The sequence below is a fragment of the Macaca nemestrina genome, chromosome 2 (assembly GCF_043159975.1).
Source record: "Macaca nemestrina isolate mMacNem1 chromosome 2, mMacNem.hap1, whole genome shotgun sequence".
Lineage (NCBI taxonomy): Eukaryota > Metazoa > Chordata > Mammalia > Primates > Cercopithecidae > Macaca > Macaca nemestrina.
This window is the reverse complement of record NC_092126.1, coordinates 168,091,287-168,110,876: the sequence shown is the minus strand read 5'-3', so window position 1 is coordinate 168,110,876 and position 19,590 is coordinate 168,091,287. Positions and strand designations below refer to the sequence as shown.

Here is a 19,590-nt window from a genome sequence, read left to right as displayed (position 1 = left end):
CAGGTGGATTGTACATGTTGAATAAATAATACATTAAAGTGGACTGAAGACCCAGCTTTTGATCACCAGCTCTTATCTGAAAAGTTAACATTACTACCGCAGTTTCCAATATGAGACATTTTGTTTCCTTTTACAGTTTCATTGCTTCTCTGTGCATCCTGCTCCCCATTCTCCTCATCCCTTAGTTAGGTCTTCAAACCAGACTTCATGTTGAGGGATCCGGTGTATGCCCGCTGTGCCTTTTCATCTTTTTAAAGGACACTTTCTTCCTTACACCTGCACCGAAACCTGCAGTGACATTCCATCTATAGAACTGGAGGAGGCTGGCCCACTGTCCTCTCTCTCCTCCATAAGGGATATTTTACTGTGTTTTTGATCTTTGTCTAGGTTTAAAGAAAGTACAGAAGCTCCACTGTGAACTACTTTAATACTTGCACATTTTCCCTAAAGTCAATTGCCATGGTATCAATGATGCTTAAAAATAGAGTAAAATTTTGTTATGTGAATTTCACCTCAATAAATTATTAATAAAAACATAGAGTGAGCCATAAGTAGGTACTTCCTAGATTTCATTTATATTTATCAGCACTTTATTCTGGTTCCTTTACAGGCTGTACAAGATTCTGATAGGCATGAAAACTAGAGGATGTTTAAAAAAATATTGCTTAGGATATCTCCGGCCTTTCAAGTTTGTTCTCAAAAATAACTTTGCTTGATCAAATGGTTATATTTTGGTTTACTAAAGATGTTCTCAGAAAGAAGAATTTGTGTACATCAATGATTTGTAATACACTTAAAATTCAATCCTGTTTTTTAAAAATTTAAGTATTATAATAGTACTATTTATAGCTAGCAGAAGTAGATACAGGGCCAAGTTTTAATTTGCTTGGAAGGTTGAGGCATTCCTATGATAATGGGGAAAAGTGAAATGCATTGCGGTATCCCAGATGAATGGATGATGTTATTTTTAGTTCTGAATGTTAGCCATTCATGGATTTTTGCCTAGAGCTCTTTTGTAACATGTTGAATGCAAACATTTGGACATTTTAGAATAAATCTTAAGTTGTCCATTCCTCCTTTCCCCAAAGGAAAAGAAGACCAGAGCAACAATGTTGGATATTTAAGTAATTACTTCTTATTTCTGGCTTTCTTATCTGTAATTTTTAAATATCAGTTAAAATTATTGTTTATTCGTCTAATGGATTTAGAAATTTCATTAGTGTCAACAAGTTACTATAATGGTACTCTTCATTTTCCAACCAATATTCATCTGAGATTTTAATGTTTGTTTAAAAAGTAGGGATGTCCTATACCTTGGTTTCCTTTAAGACATCATAAATTGCAGAGCTCTCAAACAAATCAAAGAACTATTAAGCCATAACAATAAAGATTCCTGAAAAACTTACGGTAACTCATAATGACACCCTTCCTACCTCTAATGTACTGCATTGGAATGTCCTCTTTACTTAATTCGTAGATATCAACAATTCTGTGTAAAAATGAAATAACTTTGAAATTCCCTCAGAAACATTTGAGTTCATTACAAAGCTTATTTGTGGTAAGGCTTAGTTTAAAAAATAAATCTATCTTTAGTGACATTTATGAGCTGACTTTTTAGCCATTTAGATACCAGGATTCTTTTTCTGGACATTTCATCTGTAACTCACAGTTTTAGAGTGTTGTCCTCACTTGAAAAGATGAGTGTAAGATCAGGTGTCTACTGCAAATTCCTGGGAAGTAACTGATTGTTAAAGTACTATGGTGTGGTTTAAGTGTATTTTCAAAAGGATTCTATATGGGTAGACACAGTATCCTTCCATTCAGTAGCATTTGTACAGTGCTTCACAGAGGCACTGAATATTTTTAAATGAATAAATGAATGAAAATGCTGACGTGAAGCCTTGTGGATTATCTACTACAAGTAAGTCCAAGCTATTCCAGGTCAGTCATGCAATAAAATTGGACTTGAAGGTAGGTGGGAGGGGAGAAGAGTTGAGGTCGAATACAAGCTGGGCCGCTGCCTCCCTCACTTGCTCTGTGAATTTAGGCAAGTCACTTAACTTTTCAGAGCCAGGGCTGCCCCTTTTGGAAAGTGAAAGTATTGTGCTGAATGTGCTGAGTAGTCTCTGGTTTCTCTGGGCTTGAATGTCCTTCATCTTAAGTAAGCTCTTCTATTTCTAGTGGGGAAAGGGTCGAAGTGTTCTCAGAACCTGGGGCTACTCCACATAGCCAGTTTTGGGAAATGTTCTTTTTCTCCTTAACAAAATACACAACAAAATACACTCCCAGTCCACTTTCCTTTATACTGTACTGTGAAAAGAATTTTACCAGGAAATAACCTGTAATTTAAGGAGTATTAATAGAATCAATTAGAAATACAAAAGAAAGACACACAAACACAATCCAGTGCTGTCTAGCTTTGAACCCAGTTTTACCTTAAAGTATTTTTATTTATGGGTGTCTCTGTTCCGTCACTGAAGTCTGCCCTCTTCTTAGCCTGGTTTCTTTCCTTCCCTTTCCTCCCCCCTCTTCTTTCATTTCTTCATCTCCTCCCCCCTTCCCTTTCTTCCTCTCTCCTGCCTTTCCTTTCCTTTCCCTGGGTCTGTTTCTTTACTGCTATCTGGAAAAACTTCTATTAATTGTCTTTTTTTCCCCCCCAACTAATCTGTAAAATTTAGTTTTCCTAAATCTCTAATGATGAAGTCCAGCAGTTTCTCCAGGATGAGCTACATGCCTGTGGAGTACTTTGAGCATCTTTTTGGGGATAGTCACTTATTTGCGTACCTGGCTGTTATAAGACTGTCTTCCCCTCTCTCTCCTAACTCTTGTTTTTCATGATTCTCCCCCATTCTGCTCACTCCTGCTTCCCTTGAATTTCTTATACTTCTGGGTTGTTTAGGTGAGGTTTGTCTCACAATCTTGTCACCCTAGTCATAGAATCTGTGTTCAGAAGCTTAAATTCTGATTTTTTAGAAAATCAGAGTTGCAGATGCTTTAAAAAATTGAGAGAGAGAGAGAGAGAGAAAGAGGAGAAGAGAGAAAATTGAGAGCCCTTTTTTTATCCATGTAATTTCTTTCTTTATATCATGTAGACTCTCAGCTTCCTTCTCTTTGTGATTTCCAGATTTTCAAGAGTTTCATCCCCCTATGCCTTATGTTCATAAAGAAAAGACAGAGATCTAAAATTTTAGCTTTCTTGAGTCACTAGGGAGCCTTTTGTGGACACCTGCCCCTTCTGAAATAATTGACTTGTCTACTTTCACAAAGAACAGTATTTGTATTAAAGAACCAGTTGGCATCAATACCCAAGTGCAGGTGTCCTAACATATAAGATGGTGCTTCATTCAGAAAACTCAAGATAGAGTAAAATAAATTATCAACATCTTGGCTCCATGCTCCAATCACAACTGTTAATTTTACAGGGTTATGCTTCCATCTCTGAGCAGAGAGTTCCTGGCAGGGACAGCTGCTCCCGTGTCTCAGATTGGGCTGTGCTCATCCCAGTAGGTGTCATCAAGAGCAGCAGGGTAGCGAGAAGGTGATAGTACATCAGAGAACTGAGTAGTGGAGGAGGGAGCAAGACGGGCCTCTCCAAAGTGCTTTTCACTTACTCCTTTAATCTTCGTGTATATACATGCATGGTTAACTAAGGAAGAAGGAAAAGTTGACTTGAATTTGACTGAGAAAATTATCAAACCTGCTTTTACTCTTACATGTATCTCTTTTTCAAAAATACTTTTGTGTATCCACTGGTATGTTGATGGTCCTATGCAGCAACAGGTCTGTATGCTTGTCCAAAGAATGTCTAACAGTCCCACATCATGATTAGCAGGAGCTGGGTCAGTGGGGCAGAGCTGGTTTGACAGGTGGAAAACTTGTCCTGAGTTGTTCTGTATTAGCTTACCTCCTAAAATGGAGCAAAGGTCAAGGCCAATCCAAGATTGAGAACAGGCTCTGAACATGTTACATGATAAACACTCTTTTATTAGTGGTCTTTTGAGGGAAAGTTGCTATGCTGTTCTTTGCTATTATTTCTGCTAGAACAGCGTTCACAAAAGTGAACAAAAGTTCGATGCTCGAAAGTTAAAGAAATTTAAGAATGGAGACTATCAGTAGGCATGTTGGGGCACCATGGTAAACAATGGAACTGGATAGAATTTTGTGTACTTGCCTAACAATTCTTTCTATGACCATACCTGCTGTTCCTATCCTCTGATTTAATTTTCATGTGGAAAATAGTCATTTGCAGCATACATTAAGCTACAAATGTTGCCATCAAAAGGTAATATTCTATATGCTAGTCTCTTAGTACTAAGATGGCTCTATTGATGATAATATGAACACATTTTAGGTTCCCAATTGCTTTGGGAATAAGGAATTGTGACTTAGTGAATATATGTTGCTTTTTCAAAAGGAGAAACAGTGTTTCCCATCATTTTTTAAAATTCAGGAATAATGGTCTTTTTTTATTCAGATTTTGAAGGTTTGGTATGTTTATTATTAATGTTGGACCACATGCAAGAGAAAGTTAGACGTTATTTTGTGACCAGCATTGTAAGTTGTCACATTCTGAACAAATCCCCTAAAGACGTGGAACTCATTTGCATTTTGCATAAAATCCTGATGGAATTTATGGTTTAAACTTTTACTATACTCTTTGTCTTGAATTTATTAATTTCCTTATCAGGCTTAAAACTTGGGGGGAAAGTAGACTTTTGCATACTATTTTTTTAAGCCATAAAGTTTTATACAAAGTCCTTCTCAGAAACCCTGAAAACCCTGTATCTTTCAGAGGTCTGTGATAAAAACCTGGGGTGAATGTGATTCGTGTTTTGTTTTTGTTTCTGGTTTGTTTGCTTTTTGAGACAGGGTCTTACTCTGTTACCAAGGCTGAAGTGCAGTGACACAACAACAGCTCACGCAGCCTCTACCTTGCAGGCTCAAGTGAGCCTCCTGCCTCAACCTCCTGAGTAGCCAGGACCACTGGTGTATGCCACCACACCCAGCTCTGTAGAGATGGGGTCTCACTATGTTGCCAGGGATGGTCTCGAACTCCTGGGCTCAAGTTCCTCCTGCCTTCACTTCTCAAGGTGCTTGGATTACAAGTGTGAACCACTGTACCCAGCCTGTAAATGTGATTTGAGTTGTCAAAGTACATCTAAAAAAAAAGGCTGGTTTAAGTTTGACGTGGAGCAACATTGAGCTGGGGAAAGGAAATACATAGACAATAATGCCAGTGGCCGGATGCAGTGGCTCACACCTGTAATTCTAGCACTTTGGGAGGCAGCGGTGGCTGGATCACCTGAGGTCAGGAGTTTGAGACCAGCTTGGCCAACATGGTGAAACCCTGTCTCTACAAAATACAAAACTTAGTTGGGTGTGGTGGCACATTCCTGTAATCCCAGCTATTTGGGAGGTCGAGGCAGGATAATTGCTTGAACCTGGGAGGCGGAGGTTATGGTGAGCCAAGATCATGCCATTGCACTCCAGCCTGGGTGACAGACTGAGACTCTATCTCAAAAAAAAAAAAAAAAAAAAAAAAAAAAAGTTGCCAGTGATTCTGGAAGGTCCAAAGGACATTACTTTTCCCATACAATACTGTGGGGAAAAGATGAGGCTTGACTTGAACTTCCAGAGTACTGTTGAATTCTTAACTCCACAAACAGTGCCTGGCACAAAATAAATCACTTAATAAATATTTGTTGAATGCTGAGATTTAAAGGAGAAGAACATCACTGGAGCCCTCTCCTTTTTTTCCCCTCTTTTCTCCACAAAGGTTGAAAAAAATGATGAGGACCAAAAGATTGAACAAGATGGTATCAAACCAGAAGATAAAGCTCATAAGGCCGCGACCAAAATTCAGGCTAGCTTCCGTGGACACATAACGAGGAAAAAGCTCAAAGGAGAGAAGAAGGATGATGCTCAAGCTGCTGAGGCTGAAGCCAATAAGAAGGATGAAGCCCCTGTTGCCGATGGGGTGGAGAAGAAGGGAGAAGGCACCACTGCTACCGAAGCAGCCCCAGCCACTGGCTCCAAGCCTGATGAACCCGGCAAAGCAGGAGAAACTCCTTCCGAGGAGAAGAAGGGAGAGGGTGATGCTGCCACAGAGCAGGCAGCCCCTCAGGCTCCTGCATCCTCAGAGGAGAAGGCCGGCTCAGCTGAGACAGAAAGTGCCACTAAAGCTTCCACTGATAACTCGCCGTCCTCCAAGGCCGAAGATGCCCCAGCCAAGGAGGAGCCTAAACAAGCCGATGTGCCTGCTGCTGTCACTGCTGCTGCTGCCACCACCCCTGCTGCAGAGGATGCTGCTGCCAAGGCAACAGCCCAGCCTCCAACGGAGACTGGGGAGAGCAGCCAAGCCGAAGAGAACATAGGTGAGCAACCGTTAGGGTCAGATGCAATGGGTGGATGGGGAGGGGAGTTGCTATTCGGAAGGCCAGGCCACCTGGGTCATCAAGGGAGAGGCAAAAGTCTAGAAGGTGTTTTCCAGAAATCAAGGGAAGCTGTGCTTAATTTCCCAAAGTGGCAGGACTAAGAGCTAAGGTTACATTCCCAAATATCTCCATGCCTGAGAGAGGACTCAGGCAGGTCTATGTAGCAGCCAGTACTAGAAAGATCTGGCAATTATCTTAATTGGATAGACATATGCAGTCAAACTAGATAAATCTGCTTTAAAAAAGTATTCTGTGTGCTGATAGACTTAGTTTAATAAGTAATTACTGAGGCTACATATATTATATGGATGGGAATTAGCTAATGTGATTATTTGGCTCTGGAAAGTGCCTGGTATAAATACAGCCATCCTCTTCTTGATCCAGATTATCTAGTGTGTGAATTGCTGGCAGCAAATGTATAATCTCAGACCACCCTTCCCTATCTCACATTATGTTTCTGGGCATTCTCTCCACCATCAGTTGGTGAGTAGTGTGTGTATATGTGGGTATGCTGAGAGAATGTTAATTGTAACATTAATTGGGGTCAAACATAATTGGGAAAATAAGTCTGTCGATGTTGCCAAAAACAAAAGAAAAACCCCAAATACAGAATATGTTGTGAAGTCAAACATAAATAATCATTTTATTATTGAAGACACAACTTTCTACAATATGCATAAATAATTGAGGGTTCCTATGATTACAAAAAGGTACTGGATTCTCTTCAGTTTGGAACTGTAACTTGAAAGTTGGAGTGTTTTCACTATTACTGCTCAATTGTGCAGAATTGGAATAGAATATTCCCAGAGCAAGATAAATTCAACAGAGCTTTGTCCCTGGAGACTAGATCCTTCCCTCATCTCCAACACATCCACAGTGGGTAAAGGAGGCCAACAGTTTCCACTATCTTTCTCTAGTCTAATATGACCCATAAATACTTTCCAGCCCCAAAGATCCTCAAAGATAAAGTTTCTTCTATGTCCATTTAAAAGATTGGGTTTACTCCTTTGGAAGCGCCTCGGTTTAACCAATGATGTTTGTCATCCAACAGTCCAAATACGGACTGAGCCACAGTGTGCTCCTTGGGAGAAAAACTATTCCATGGGAATGGTCTGAGAAATGTTTTGATATCTGACCATCAGATTGAGAAAGTAATGATTGGACATTTACTTTGATATACATTTCTCCAAAATCAGATACTACAATATGGTAGGTGGTATTCTAGATATTTTAGGTCTACACTTCTTTCATCTTATCCCTAAATTTCTGTGAATAAGATGCCAGATAATATTAATTAACATTGTTATTAGCATATTCCAGCTCTGGATAAATCATATGCTTCTTTTCATTTTGAATCTTTATTCTAACCACACAACTGTCCCAGGGGCCAGACATTGAGGTTTAGAAGATGGGAATTTTTCCCTGGAAAAGGTAAGGCATGTGATAAAAAGTGGGGTGTGAGTTTTAATTTACTCAGCAAAGCAAAACTTAACTACTTTTCTTTAGATTTAAGCTTTGAGCCTCAGATATAATGTCTGGAAATCACTTTGCATATAGACAAGTTACGTAATGTGTCATTTTCATAAATCTTAGAAATTAATCATGCTTTTAAATACAGAACAGATCTGACATGGCACAGACCATATTTTTTAACTGGGATTTCTAAAGTTGTGAGAAACAGAGACATGATGTTATTTTAGGTATATGCTTATGATTTGGGTTGATAGAAGGATTTCTTGAATCAGTAAGAAGTCTAATATATATTTTAAAAGAAATTAAGTTTTATTATTTTTCAGGTTATGATAACTCCAAATGAATTAATGAAATATTTTATGTAGTAAGTTGTCAACAAATGTCAAATAGTGAATATAAATTGATGAAATTTAAATTATAGATAATAATTTGTTCACTCATTTATATATTTCTCTTGCATATTTGCTTATTCTGTTCATTTATTTGATTAAAAATGTGTCTGGCCAGTGAAAGCAAACAGCACTCTTCTCTGCCCTAAATGTTACAGTTTCTGACTGAAAAATATCTTAATTAATCAGACTTTATCGTGTGCATTCAAAGGTGATTGAAAAAATAGGTGAAGTTCAACTTGAAGGTAATCACAAAGGGCAATTTACATTATTTCTTAAAGTTGGGTAGGTATTGTCCTCTTGGTTAGATTCAGAAATGCTGCCTGTCGTTTCTTTCTGGATTGAGGTAACTATTAGCCTTGCCTGCTCTATGTGACAAGCACAAATTACCCCGCTGTGATGAATCTCAAGGGATCACAGAAGATAGAGATGACAAGGATATCTATCACATCATATCAGGTCCAAATTCCCAGGTGCCCTGTACTGCATTTCCTCTTTCTTCCACTGTATTTCATTTTAACCTGGGTTAAAGTAGCAGCATTTTCCACTGGGCTGTACTGTTTGGAAATGTGTGGCTACCATGGGTTACTTTAGGATTCTACAGCTGCCTGGAGGGGCATGGACGGACAGTCTAAGAGGGTGCAATAGGGTAAGGGGCAAAATAGGTACAAAGAGAGAATCCAAGAAAATAATTTCTGTCAGTATCAGGCTTAAAAATTTTAGATCAGATATGATTATTACTTTAATACCTATGGAAACGTTGCAGGAATTATAAATGTTATTTATTTTACTTCTTTTACTACTTACTACCAACCTGTTTGTTATGGGAGGATGTCATTTGTATTTTGATCTTTGAGGTTGGTTGATTATTGTCATTGTTTTAAATTCTCCAAGTATGTCCCCCTCGCCCTACTTTGCCACTCTGCCTGCCCGGCTCTTTATGTGCCTTGAACCAAAACATTTCAGTGCACCTCTGATAATGATTCCTTTAGAGGGAGAGGAGGATTTAAAACATCTGTGGGACACTGCCCCATTCAGCCATGAGTAGAGAACTTTCAAGCCCCCTTTAATGATTATGTCCTTGGGGTCTCCTGCCGAGCAGTGCCACTGTGCTCACTGGCTCTCAGTGAAGGAATTCTCTGTTATGTCTCCTCTTCTCCGTGGTAGCCTATTGATTATCCCCAACAGAGGACTCTACTGTGGTCATATTCAGTGATGTGGTACTACCAAGGTAACCTATCTAGAAGGCTATCAATCAGTGATATTGATTGGGTGACTGCCACAGGGTCCTTGACTGATGCTAGTTGGAAGTGGAGTTCTGAGTGACTTCATATGTTCTGCATGTTGATCTTGGCTGCATTGTATTTTCATGGTCTCAGTACATCTTGCAAATTGATGCCATCAGTAATGATCAAGAAAAGAGGGAGGAATTTCCTTTTGCCATTCCCTGAATAGAAAAATTAGCTTAGTGTCTCCCTACCTCTCTTCCTCCTCTTTTTTATCCTTCCTTCCTCCCTCCTTCCTTCCCATTCTCTCTCCTTTTATTCTATTCTTCCTTTCTTTTTCCCTTCTCTTTATGTTAACTTTCTTCTGTGCTAGGTATTCGGGTCACCAAGATGAGTAAGATATGATCCTTTGGCCTCATGCAGTGGCTCATGCCTGTAATCCTAGCACTTTGGGAGACCGAGGCAGGAGGACTTGAGTCCAGGAGTTTGAGACCAGCCTGGGCAACAGAAGGAGACCCCATCTCTACAGATGATAGAAAAAATTAGCAGAGTGTGGTGGTGTAGTCCAAGCTACTCTGGAGGCTAAGGCAGGAAGATCACCAGAGCCCAGGAGATCAAGGCTGCAGTGAGCCATGACTGTGTGCCACTGCACTCCAACCTGGGTGACAGAGTGAGACCCTGTCTCAGAAAAACCAAAACAAAACAAAAACAAGATATAGTCTTTTGACCTTAATGAATTCTTACTTGATAGTGGGGGTAGTGTGAAATTCAGGGAATGACATTGAAAACAATCATATTTATAATCTCAATTAAATTCTGCAATTGGTATGGGGTATTCCCTCTACCAATGCACTTTGGACAAAATATGAATGAAGCAGTGCTTCAGGGGCCAAGATGCAGTCTACTACTTACTATAAAAATGTTTTATAGAATGTGTGTCCTGATACTCAAATGATTAACGAAGAGAATGGAAGCAAAATTTATAATTTCTAGAATGATAATTATTTGTAAGAAAATGAGATACCCAGCTCATATTTCTGGATTAAAAATTATTTATGTTTCCCAGAACAATAGTTTCCCTAAGGTCCAAGGTAACCATCTATTTTTCAGCTTTCCAAAAGATAGGTCCACTTCTACCAAGCTGTGTGTTAGATGTGAGACTTTCCAAGGATATTTACACTTATTTGGCAGGGTGCTTCATGAGCAGTTTTGATTTGAAATGTGGTTTCAACCACTTCCTGAATTTATACACAGCTCACAAAGAATGAAAATTTTGGTTGTGGAAGTCCATAAATGCTGTTTATAAAACATGGCACCCTGTCAGATACTCAGTGGTATACCTCTTAAATACTGTTGATTATTAAGCTTTCATGGAGCACTTTCATATTGCTAGAGTAATCATTTTTATTGGCTTTTCTTGACAACAGCCCAATGTCATTTGATAACATTTTTCTTTCTATTTTTATATTCCAAGAATAGGGACAAAGTAAGTGGGTATTCTGGCCACACATACAGCCAGTGACAAAACAAGGGTCAAACTGATAGAACTCTAAATCCTCACCTTCACTGTAGCCCTACAGTTCTTTCTATTAAGGTGTTATGCTTTATCTCAGTTTCTTCATTTTCTTTTTTTCTTAGCTGTTGTGATGATCTGATGCTATTGGGAAATACCAACAAGGACCTTACTAGGACATTCTCTGTCCTACCTGCCCTGTAATATAATAAGGGTAAAAGATCTTTGAACTGAAATGAAGAGACCAGGGTTCTAGTCTTAATATTTCTACCAACAAGATGAGAGATTTTAGGAGAGTTATTGCTTCTCTGGACCTCATTTGTGTCATCCTCAGGAAAAGGGACTACGATAGTTGGTTTTTTAAGGTTTTCTTTCAAGAGTTAAAATATAAAAGTCTAATAATGGGTGGCACTTAATGAGCATTTATTAACTGCCAGGTACTGTGCTAAGTGCTATGTGGGGATTGTTCCATTTAATCATCATAACCACTCTGTGGTAGTAACGTAATAGTGTAATTTTCCCTTTCCTTTTTACAAGGAGAAATCTTAGCTTTAGAGAGACTATGGCACTTAATCATTGTTGACAGCTAGCAATGTTGAACTAGAAGCCTAACCCTGAGAGTCTGAGAGGTCACATGCTGAATGCTGACACTTATCCAAGTGATATTCTGGAAGAAACAAAGAGAAGAGAAATGTCTAAGGACCCCAGCAATGTGTTATAATATAAGAACATCTCTCTTCTTTGGATAATTGGATACTCCAGACTCTTGTCTGGGAATTATTAGGGATAGCATTTACAGATGGGTATCTAGTAACTACCAAAATTCCTGATCATAATTCCCTCACAGCCCTATCACCCCAGAATTATTGGGGATATTAAACTAGTTCTGAGTCTTAGATTCTTATTTCAAAAAACACTCCAAGGACTGTTTTATTAGACCTGAGAGAGCTATAAAGATCAGTTGAAATTGATTGTTCCTAACAGGTATATTACTGACTCCATCAAATACATCAGTTATTCCAGGAGGATCTGAAAATTAAAAATTGAAATTTTAATATCTTAATCAGATGAAAGTCATTTTATTTATTGTAGGCAATTGCTACCCTAAGTTTAGCTTATCAGAATTAGTATCATTTTTATATTCTTGTTTAGGTCTACCCCCCTTTGCAAGAGCATTTCCAAAGGATCTGGTACCTTTATAACTAAAATATTAAAGAATTTAATAGAAGAGACAAATTAGAGAGCAATCATTAACTTTTTTTTTTTTTTTTTTTTTTTTTTTTGAGACAGAGTCTCGCTCTGTTGCCTAGGCTGGAGTACAGTGGCACAATCTTGGCTCACTGTAACCTCTGTCTCCTGGGTTCTAGTGATTCTCCGGTCTCAGCCTCCCTAGTAGCTGGGATTACAGGTGCCCGCCACCATGCCCGGCTAATTTTTGTATTTTTAGTAGAGATGGGATTTCGCCATATTGGCCAGGCTGGTCTCTAACTCCTGACCTCAGGTGATCTGCCTGCCTAGGCCTTGCTGGGATTACAGGTGTGAGCCACTGCGCCTGGCCCTTTCATTAACTCTTTAGTTAAAAAGAGTAAGTAGAAAAAAGACAAGATGAAGGAATGTGTTACAGAGTCACAGAACTCAAATTATTGAGACCATTCCTTCATTCTTTCATAGCTTATGTTAAATTGTTACTATCACCTCATAAAAGAAGCTGAAAAACAGAAAGACATGTTCCTCCCCCAGTTTTAAAGTTGTGAAACTATATTTGGAACTAAAAATTAATATTTCTTAAAATATAGACTATTATTCAGATATTAATACACATTCATAAAATATTGTTCATTTTTCTCTGCATACATGTGCGCACACACATACACACACACACACACACACACACACACGACAATCTTGCAATGGTAGACCAGGGAGGCATCTCTGAAGTGGGGGATATAGGGCTTCTTAGCCAACCATCCTCACTTTTCCATAGTCCTTTATTTTCTTAACTATTAGATAATGGGCTTAAGGGATGGGGTTGATAGTAGAGAGGTTTAGATAGAGGGGCAAAGAATCTAGGAAGAGTCAATTCTAAGAAAGTATGTTATTAGACTAGAGACCCAGAAGACAGCAAGAATATCTCAGTAGAGGTTTGTAACCCCATCTTACACTTGAGATTGAATACAAAGAGTTGAAAATGATGTTTTCTGATATGACTGGACTCCTGATTTATAATCCTCCTAACCCTGTCTCTGGATGGAAAACTCTAGCTGTAATAGCTACAGTGGCTATAGCCTATAGACAGCCATCATTTGCTATCAGCAGTTTCACTTCCGTCTTACACTTAATTCAATATCAGTGTATTTCTAGATGCTTTTATTTCATTAAAGTAATTAAACAGCTTCAAGGTTTAATAAAACCTTGGATGCTTATGTAGAGCAATGGATACATCTGATAGACATCTGATAAGCTTTTTAAAATTTCATCAGTAGACTGTCATTAAAACATAAAGTATTATATAGACAAGCTAATACAAGCCTCTTCCAATTCTTCTTTTTTTTTTTTTTTAACTCTACATTCACAGTAGTTGGATCTTTGACGATTAGTGAAATTGGCTAACAGGCCTAAGTGTGTGAATTGGGCTATCAAATGTCCTGAGAAAAGGTAGTATGGAAGATATACAAGTTAGATGTGATTACTCAGCAATCCTCACACTAATTTGTAATCTCCAAATCACAAATTAGAGGATTATGAGAATTAAAATATTTCAGGTTGATCATCTCACACCCCTCTTCTTGGAAGGGAAATTGTAGTTCTTAACATATCTTCAGGGGAAGAAAGTATTCTAGGAAGGTTTTTTGCCTTTCTTTGTAAATCATACTCAACATAAATGTTCTATCCTGGTGGCACATACACGTGAAATAACTTTTGAAGGCTACCCTGTTTTATTTTGTTTTTCCAGTATGAGTTAGTAGAATCTTTTGGAATTTAGAATAGAAACAAGAAGCCATTTACCTAAAATGATCCCTCCTTACTGGGGCATGATGAATGTGTGTGTCTCTCAGATAAAGTGGAGATGAACATTTCTGTAGCCTTGGAAAAAATGTTCTCTTCTATGGTATGTGACAAAGTGAAGAATATAATTTAGGTATGTTTAAGCACTGTATCCATGCCTGTAGTATACCCTTCTGCCAATTTCCAGGCACTTATGTATACGCTCACATTCAATGTGTAGGGAAAGGGCTGCCCAAGAATTTAGACTGTAGGGAAAATCTGGAAGAATGGTAAGTTCCACATTTTCGTCACCCTTCAGGCCCAAAAGAAGTAGAGAATGGCTCCAGGAACACCCCTCGTCTCTCTGAGGGTGTGTGGGAAGAGTAATGGTCCTTTCTCGGCTGGTCATGTAATCAGGGTATGTTTGTGAACCTACAGTGGGTTGGGGATAGCTAGGAGTTGGGACTAAAGTTATCTAAGATGAAATTTATAGTGCCTAAAAATTAAAACTCTGGTTTGGCTAATTAGGGGAACGTTATCCAGGAAGAGTTCTTGGTGTAGAGGTTGCCTCAGCTGAATCTTAAAGGATACATCCAATGAAAAGGGATATCGTTTATTTAAAAACTTCAGAAACCACCTTTCATTCAAATTAACACACACATATAAATAAATTGATTCAGGTCATAATTTTGCAGCAGCTTTTTAACTTTCAGTGGAAAAAGTAGCTTCATGTCTGTGTTGTTTATTATTGCATTTCCTGTTGTTTATTATTGCATTATGACAATAATTTGAATGAATAATATTATGCCGTAGAGAAAATCCTAAACTGACCCAGGAAAATGAATACAGAAGCTCACTGGAAAGTTCCATTGTTACTCAGGCCCATGTCATCCCTGAGGTTGCCAGAATTCAAACCATTTAGGGCTTCATAGACCAGTGTGAGCGTTTTGCATTATATTCAGAAACATATTGAGAACTAGAGGAAGTCAAGGCTGCTTCCTACTGAAAGCAGGTGATTAATTTCACTCCAGCCACATGAATGACCTGTGGGTGGCCCTTGCCAGTGTGTGACAGGAACACCCAGGGAAGAAATGATCTGCCAGGTTCCTTGGCTTCTTTTCCTCATCTGACACAATTAAGTAATCTTCGCAAGGTGTGTAAGAGTCTACTGAACCTGCTGTTGCTCCACTATAGGGTGAATTGTTAATGTGTTCCCAAACCAACAGTGCTGGGACACAGACCAGTAAACAGGCTTTCCCACTCCTTAGTGCAAACGTAATTTGTGTACAGCCTGTGGGCTATTCAGATTACAGACCATGAGGGATATTGCCGTGGGAGGCTGAAAGGATTCTTCCCCACACAAAAACTGCAACTTAAAGTCACCCTCATGTATCTGGTAAAAAGACAGAAAGTGCCCCACTTTGTGAAATTCTATTCCAGTTTAAAGGGCTAAGAAAGCACAGAGTTCAGTAATGTGGTTTCAGCATTCTCCCCATTGGTGTAATCAAATCCTTTTAGAAGGAAAACTAGTGGTGGAAGATTTTTGATTTCCTCCTTCCTCTTCTTTTGATACTGTGGTTTAATTATAATAGATTCATAAGAGAACCTGGCCCCTATGGGAAGATATGTTAGTTTTATTTTTCTTGCCATCAAGGTGTAAACCATTCATTATGATTTTATCAGATATCTGCAGCAGCGTGCTGGTAAACTGGCTCTCCAAAAAATAAAAGAAAACTCTAAAAGCTCTGATTTGTAGTTTTTGCCAATTTCTATGGTATAAATACTCCCATCCTAGCTGATTTCAGGCTACCAATGTGTTATTTCCAAATAAGCAGTTAGCAAGAGGTGCTAGTATCTTGCTCTCAGCAGCCAATGTTAGTCAGCTCCAGCATACCCCAAATAATTATATTTTAGCAATTTGATTAATTTTATTTTGATAATTCTAAAATACTAGGAATAGTAATTATCAACTTCCAAATAATGTATCAGTATAAAAGCATATAAATATCCATTTGTAAAACCACATAGTTATGTACATATATATGTGATCACATGAGAAGTGTTTTCAACATTCAGTCTTTTCTGTTGAGCATTGTACATTTGTTAAAGGTTAAGGAAAAAAAGTAAAGTTTAGAATTGGTATTCTTATATTCAATTAGAAAAACAATTGCTACTGAAGGAATTCGTACATTGTCCTCAAAATTTGATCTGAGCTGTATCTTTTTAATGCATTGAAAGGCTTTTTATCTTTTTTAAAGGAAAGTGCATAATTTATTACATTTATGAGGTTATAATAAAATGGATACTTAGGAACTTTAAACATGAGTTAAAAGTAATCATCAGATATAAAATTCTCAAATCTTGGAACCCAAAATATTAAATTTTAGAATTTTCTTACAACCTCTTTCTCATGATTAACATAGTTTGAAAATTATTATGTTCTTTCATGAGAAAAGAAGGAAAATTTAAAAATAGACATGTTGATGGAGGCAATAGTTCTTCTCAGCTGGTTTCTCAGAGATGATTTCAGGGTTCAGATTGATTTACAACCATTTCACATTTAATGCAGAGGAAGAATTGACTATTTCCTTCCCTCATACTAATGTTTAGTGAGAAAGATGCTTTTAGTGCTAGGAGGAACATTGTGAAACAATGCCTTCACAGAGGTAGAATCAGATGAGTGAGTAACTGCTGAAGGCAGACATTTTCAAAATTGTTAGCCTAGGCACTCTTTGCTCAAATGAGTTTAAAATATATACACTAAACCCCAAAGGAGAGCTGCTTTGGTTGAGAATGATAGGGGAAAGTAGAGATGACTGAAAATGCCCAGAAATCCCTATTTTTTTTTTTTTTTTTTTTTTTTTTTGCATCTGTCCCTACCCTCTAAGTGGATCATTTCTGAGCCCTGAAGTACAGTTTGAAAAATGCACATTTAAGAAATTTCTCAGCTACTTATTGTCTACATGTGGACAGAAACAAAATAGTCAGTGCCAGTCGATCTCATTTACTGTACTGTAAGCTGATCTTTACAATGAGTATGGATAACTGCACCCATATTGATGATATAGTAGATTCCGTGTATTACTTATAAGGTCAACAGAAAATTGATTCATATTACAGTCCTATTTTTTAGTTGCAGATAGGACTGGTCTTAGGTAACTTCTAACCATGGTTTTAGGTAACTAAGCACTGTTCCATTTAATTTTAGTTCCATTGGTATTAAAACCATGCAGAATTTGTTCTCTAAATGATATTTTACAGATAGTAGTCCCAAAGAAAATTTATTTTCTAGAATCCTCAATCAGTGAACTTTGAGCTGTGTTGCTGGAGCCTGGAGTTCCGTGGAGCAGCATCTCAGCAATAGTTTCTGGGAATTTGGGTTGTTTTGCAGAGGCCAGGTTAACAAGGATTGGGGTCCTATCTCACAAGCCCCTACACCTCTACCAAACTATTTCTTGATCTTGGTTAAACTTTGATTTGACATTCTAACTAATAATAATTAAAAATCACTGTTTTAAGCTTAAGGCCAAATTCAAGAGGTCTTCAATCTTGGCAAGATTAAAACTCAACATAATTCAAAACTCATCTTTTCAGGCAGGCACCCACTCTGTATTTAGCTTGAATTGTTTATTTTATAAACAGATACTGCTCAAATTCTAAAATTTGACTTGTAGTATAAATCATAAACAAGTGGAATTTGAATGACTCACCCAGGGTTACTAACCAAATTATTTTATTATTTATTTATTTATTTTTGAGATGGAGTCTCACTCTATCACCCAGACTGGAGTGCAGTGGCGCAATCTTGGCTCACCGCAACCTCCGCCTCCCGGGTTCAACCGATTCTCCTGCCTCAGCCTTCCGAGTAGCTGGGATTACAGGAATGTGCCACCATGCCTGGCTAATTTTTTGGATTTTTGGTAGAGACGGGGTTTCGCCATGTTGGTTTCACCAGGTCTCAAACTCCTGGCCTCAAGTGATCCACCCTCCTCGGCCTCCCAAAGTGCTGGGATTATAGGCATAAGCCACTGCACCTGGCCCCAAATTATTAAAATTATTATATCCATGGGTACTGGGTCTTTAACTTAAAAAACAGGCTAATAATGCAGTAATACTTTTTAGTTCTACTCCAGTGTGCAACATAATTGTATAAATAATGCATTCCTTCTGATGGGATACAGCTTAAAAAATTCTATCTATACAATTTTGAAATACCCACAAAAATAAAATTTCTAGAAGGTTAAAGGCCAAAATCAGTCTCAAAAATTCTAAAAAATCTGTTGCCTTTCTTTCTCCCACTCCTTAGCCCTGGTGGACGATAGCTGTTGGTGCCTCTGTTGAAGCAAGTGCCCCAAAGGGAAACATGCATGGGCAATGGGGCCAATTCTTATTTAACTCCACGGACTGACATCCTCAATGCCTCTTCAGCGATTAACATCACAAGTGACACAACTCAACTGGGTAAAAGGGATAGGTCCCATGATGCCATGCTCACTGTAGGCTTAGGGTTTGAGGGGACTACTTGAAAAACCACTCATACAAAGCTATGAATTTATACCTGTCCATATCAAAGCCCCACATAAAACCTCCCAATGCTTGCCTGCTTTTTGCAACCTGAATACAATCTAACTTATTTCTACAGCCTAGGAGGCCTCATGTGATCTCATGTGTTAGCTTTCTGATCAGATGTCCTTCTACTCTGCCCTTCTTCCCCATTCTCTAGCCCTAATAGCTTTCTTAAGGTCTCTTGAGAAATACAGCTTACTCCTGTCCCAGGGCCTTTGCACTTGCTTTCTCCCTTGAGCTTCCCATGGTCATCTCTTAGCCCTTGCCTCTTGGCATTCAGGTCTCCATTTGAATGTCCCTTACTCAGAGAAGACTTCCCTGATCATTTGGTCAGAACAGCACTACCCCTACCAGTGCCAACAGTTATATCACATTACCCAATTTATTTTCTCCATGGCATTCTTAGTGCCTAAGATGACTGTGTTTATCTGTGTTGTCCTCAGTTTCTCTCCCTCTCAGTAGACTTTTCATTTCTTGAAGGCTGCATGGTAGCCCCAGTGCTCAGAATAGAGCACAGCACATAGAAGGCTCTCAATAGACATCCACTGACTGGCCAATAATATGGATTGCACCTATGGAGAGATTTCTTTTCATAAACAGCTTGAAAAGGAAAGAACCATTTAATTTTTAAAATTTGAAGTCCCACAAGAAAAGCTAAGAGTTTTTCAGGCAAGTGTCCATTTTTATTACTTGCAGCCCAGTTCTTTGGAATTTTATACATCAGCAACTTCTTTTCCATGACCCATTTCTAAATATTTCCCAGGCACCCAGACACTCTGAGTTTGAATGAGCGTATTTGATTCAGAAGGAAAATTGGTCAGAATGTGAAAAAGGAAGATGGGCCCTTAGGAGGAACAAGGTGGGGATGTGGATAGAAATTCTTCATTTCCTATAGAGAAAAGGGAGAATAAGAGGGAAGAATAATGGGATAGAAAATGGAGGAAAAAAATGGGAGGAAAAAAAGCAGAAGGGGACCAGAAATGGATCAGGGGAGGCAGAAAGAA

General features: G+C 38.4%; 1 protein-coding gene across 2 annotated transcripts in view; it reads left to right on the top strand.

The window, feature by feature from the left end:
• The window catches only part of LOC105470362 (growth associated protein 43), a 97,989-nt gene that overhangs the window by 47,167 nt on the left and 31,232 nt on the right, over nt 1-19,590 (top strand). Inside the window, exons 2-3 of one of the 2 annotated variants that reach the window (XM_011722236.3) lie at nt 5,777-6,374; nt 18,327-18,579. In XM_011722236.3, coding sequence (XP_011720538.2) covers nt 5,777-6,374; nt 18,327-18,361 — 633 coding nt within the window. In that variant the 3' untranslated portion in view covers nt 18,362-18,579. Of the gene's footprint in view, nt 1-5,776; nt 6,375-18,326; nt 18,580-19,590 lie in introns of those variants that run through there. The other variant, XM_011722235.3, reaches the window with a different exon arrangement.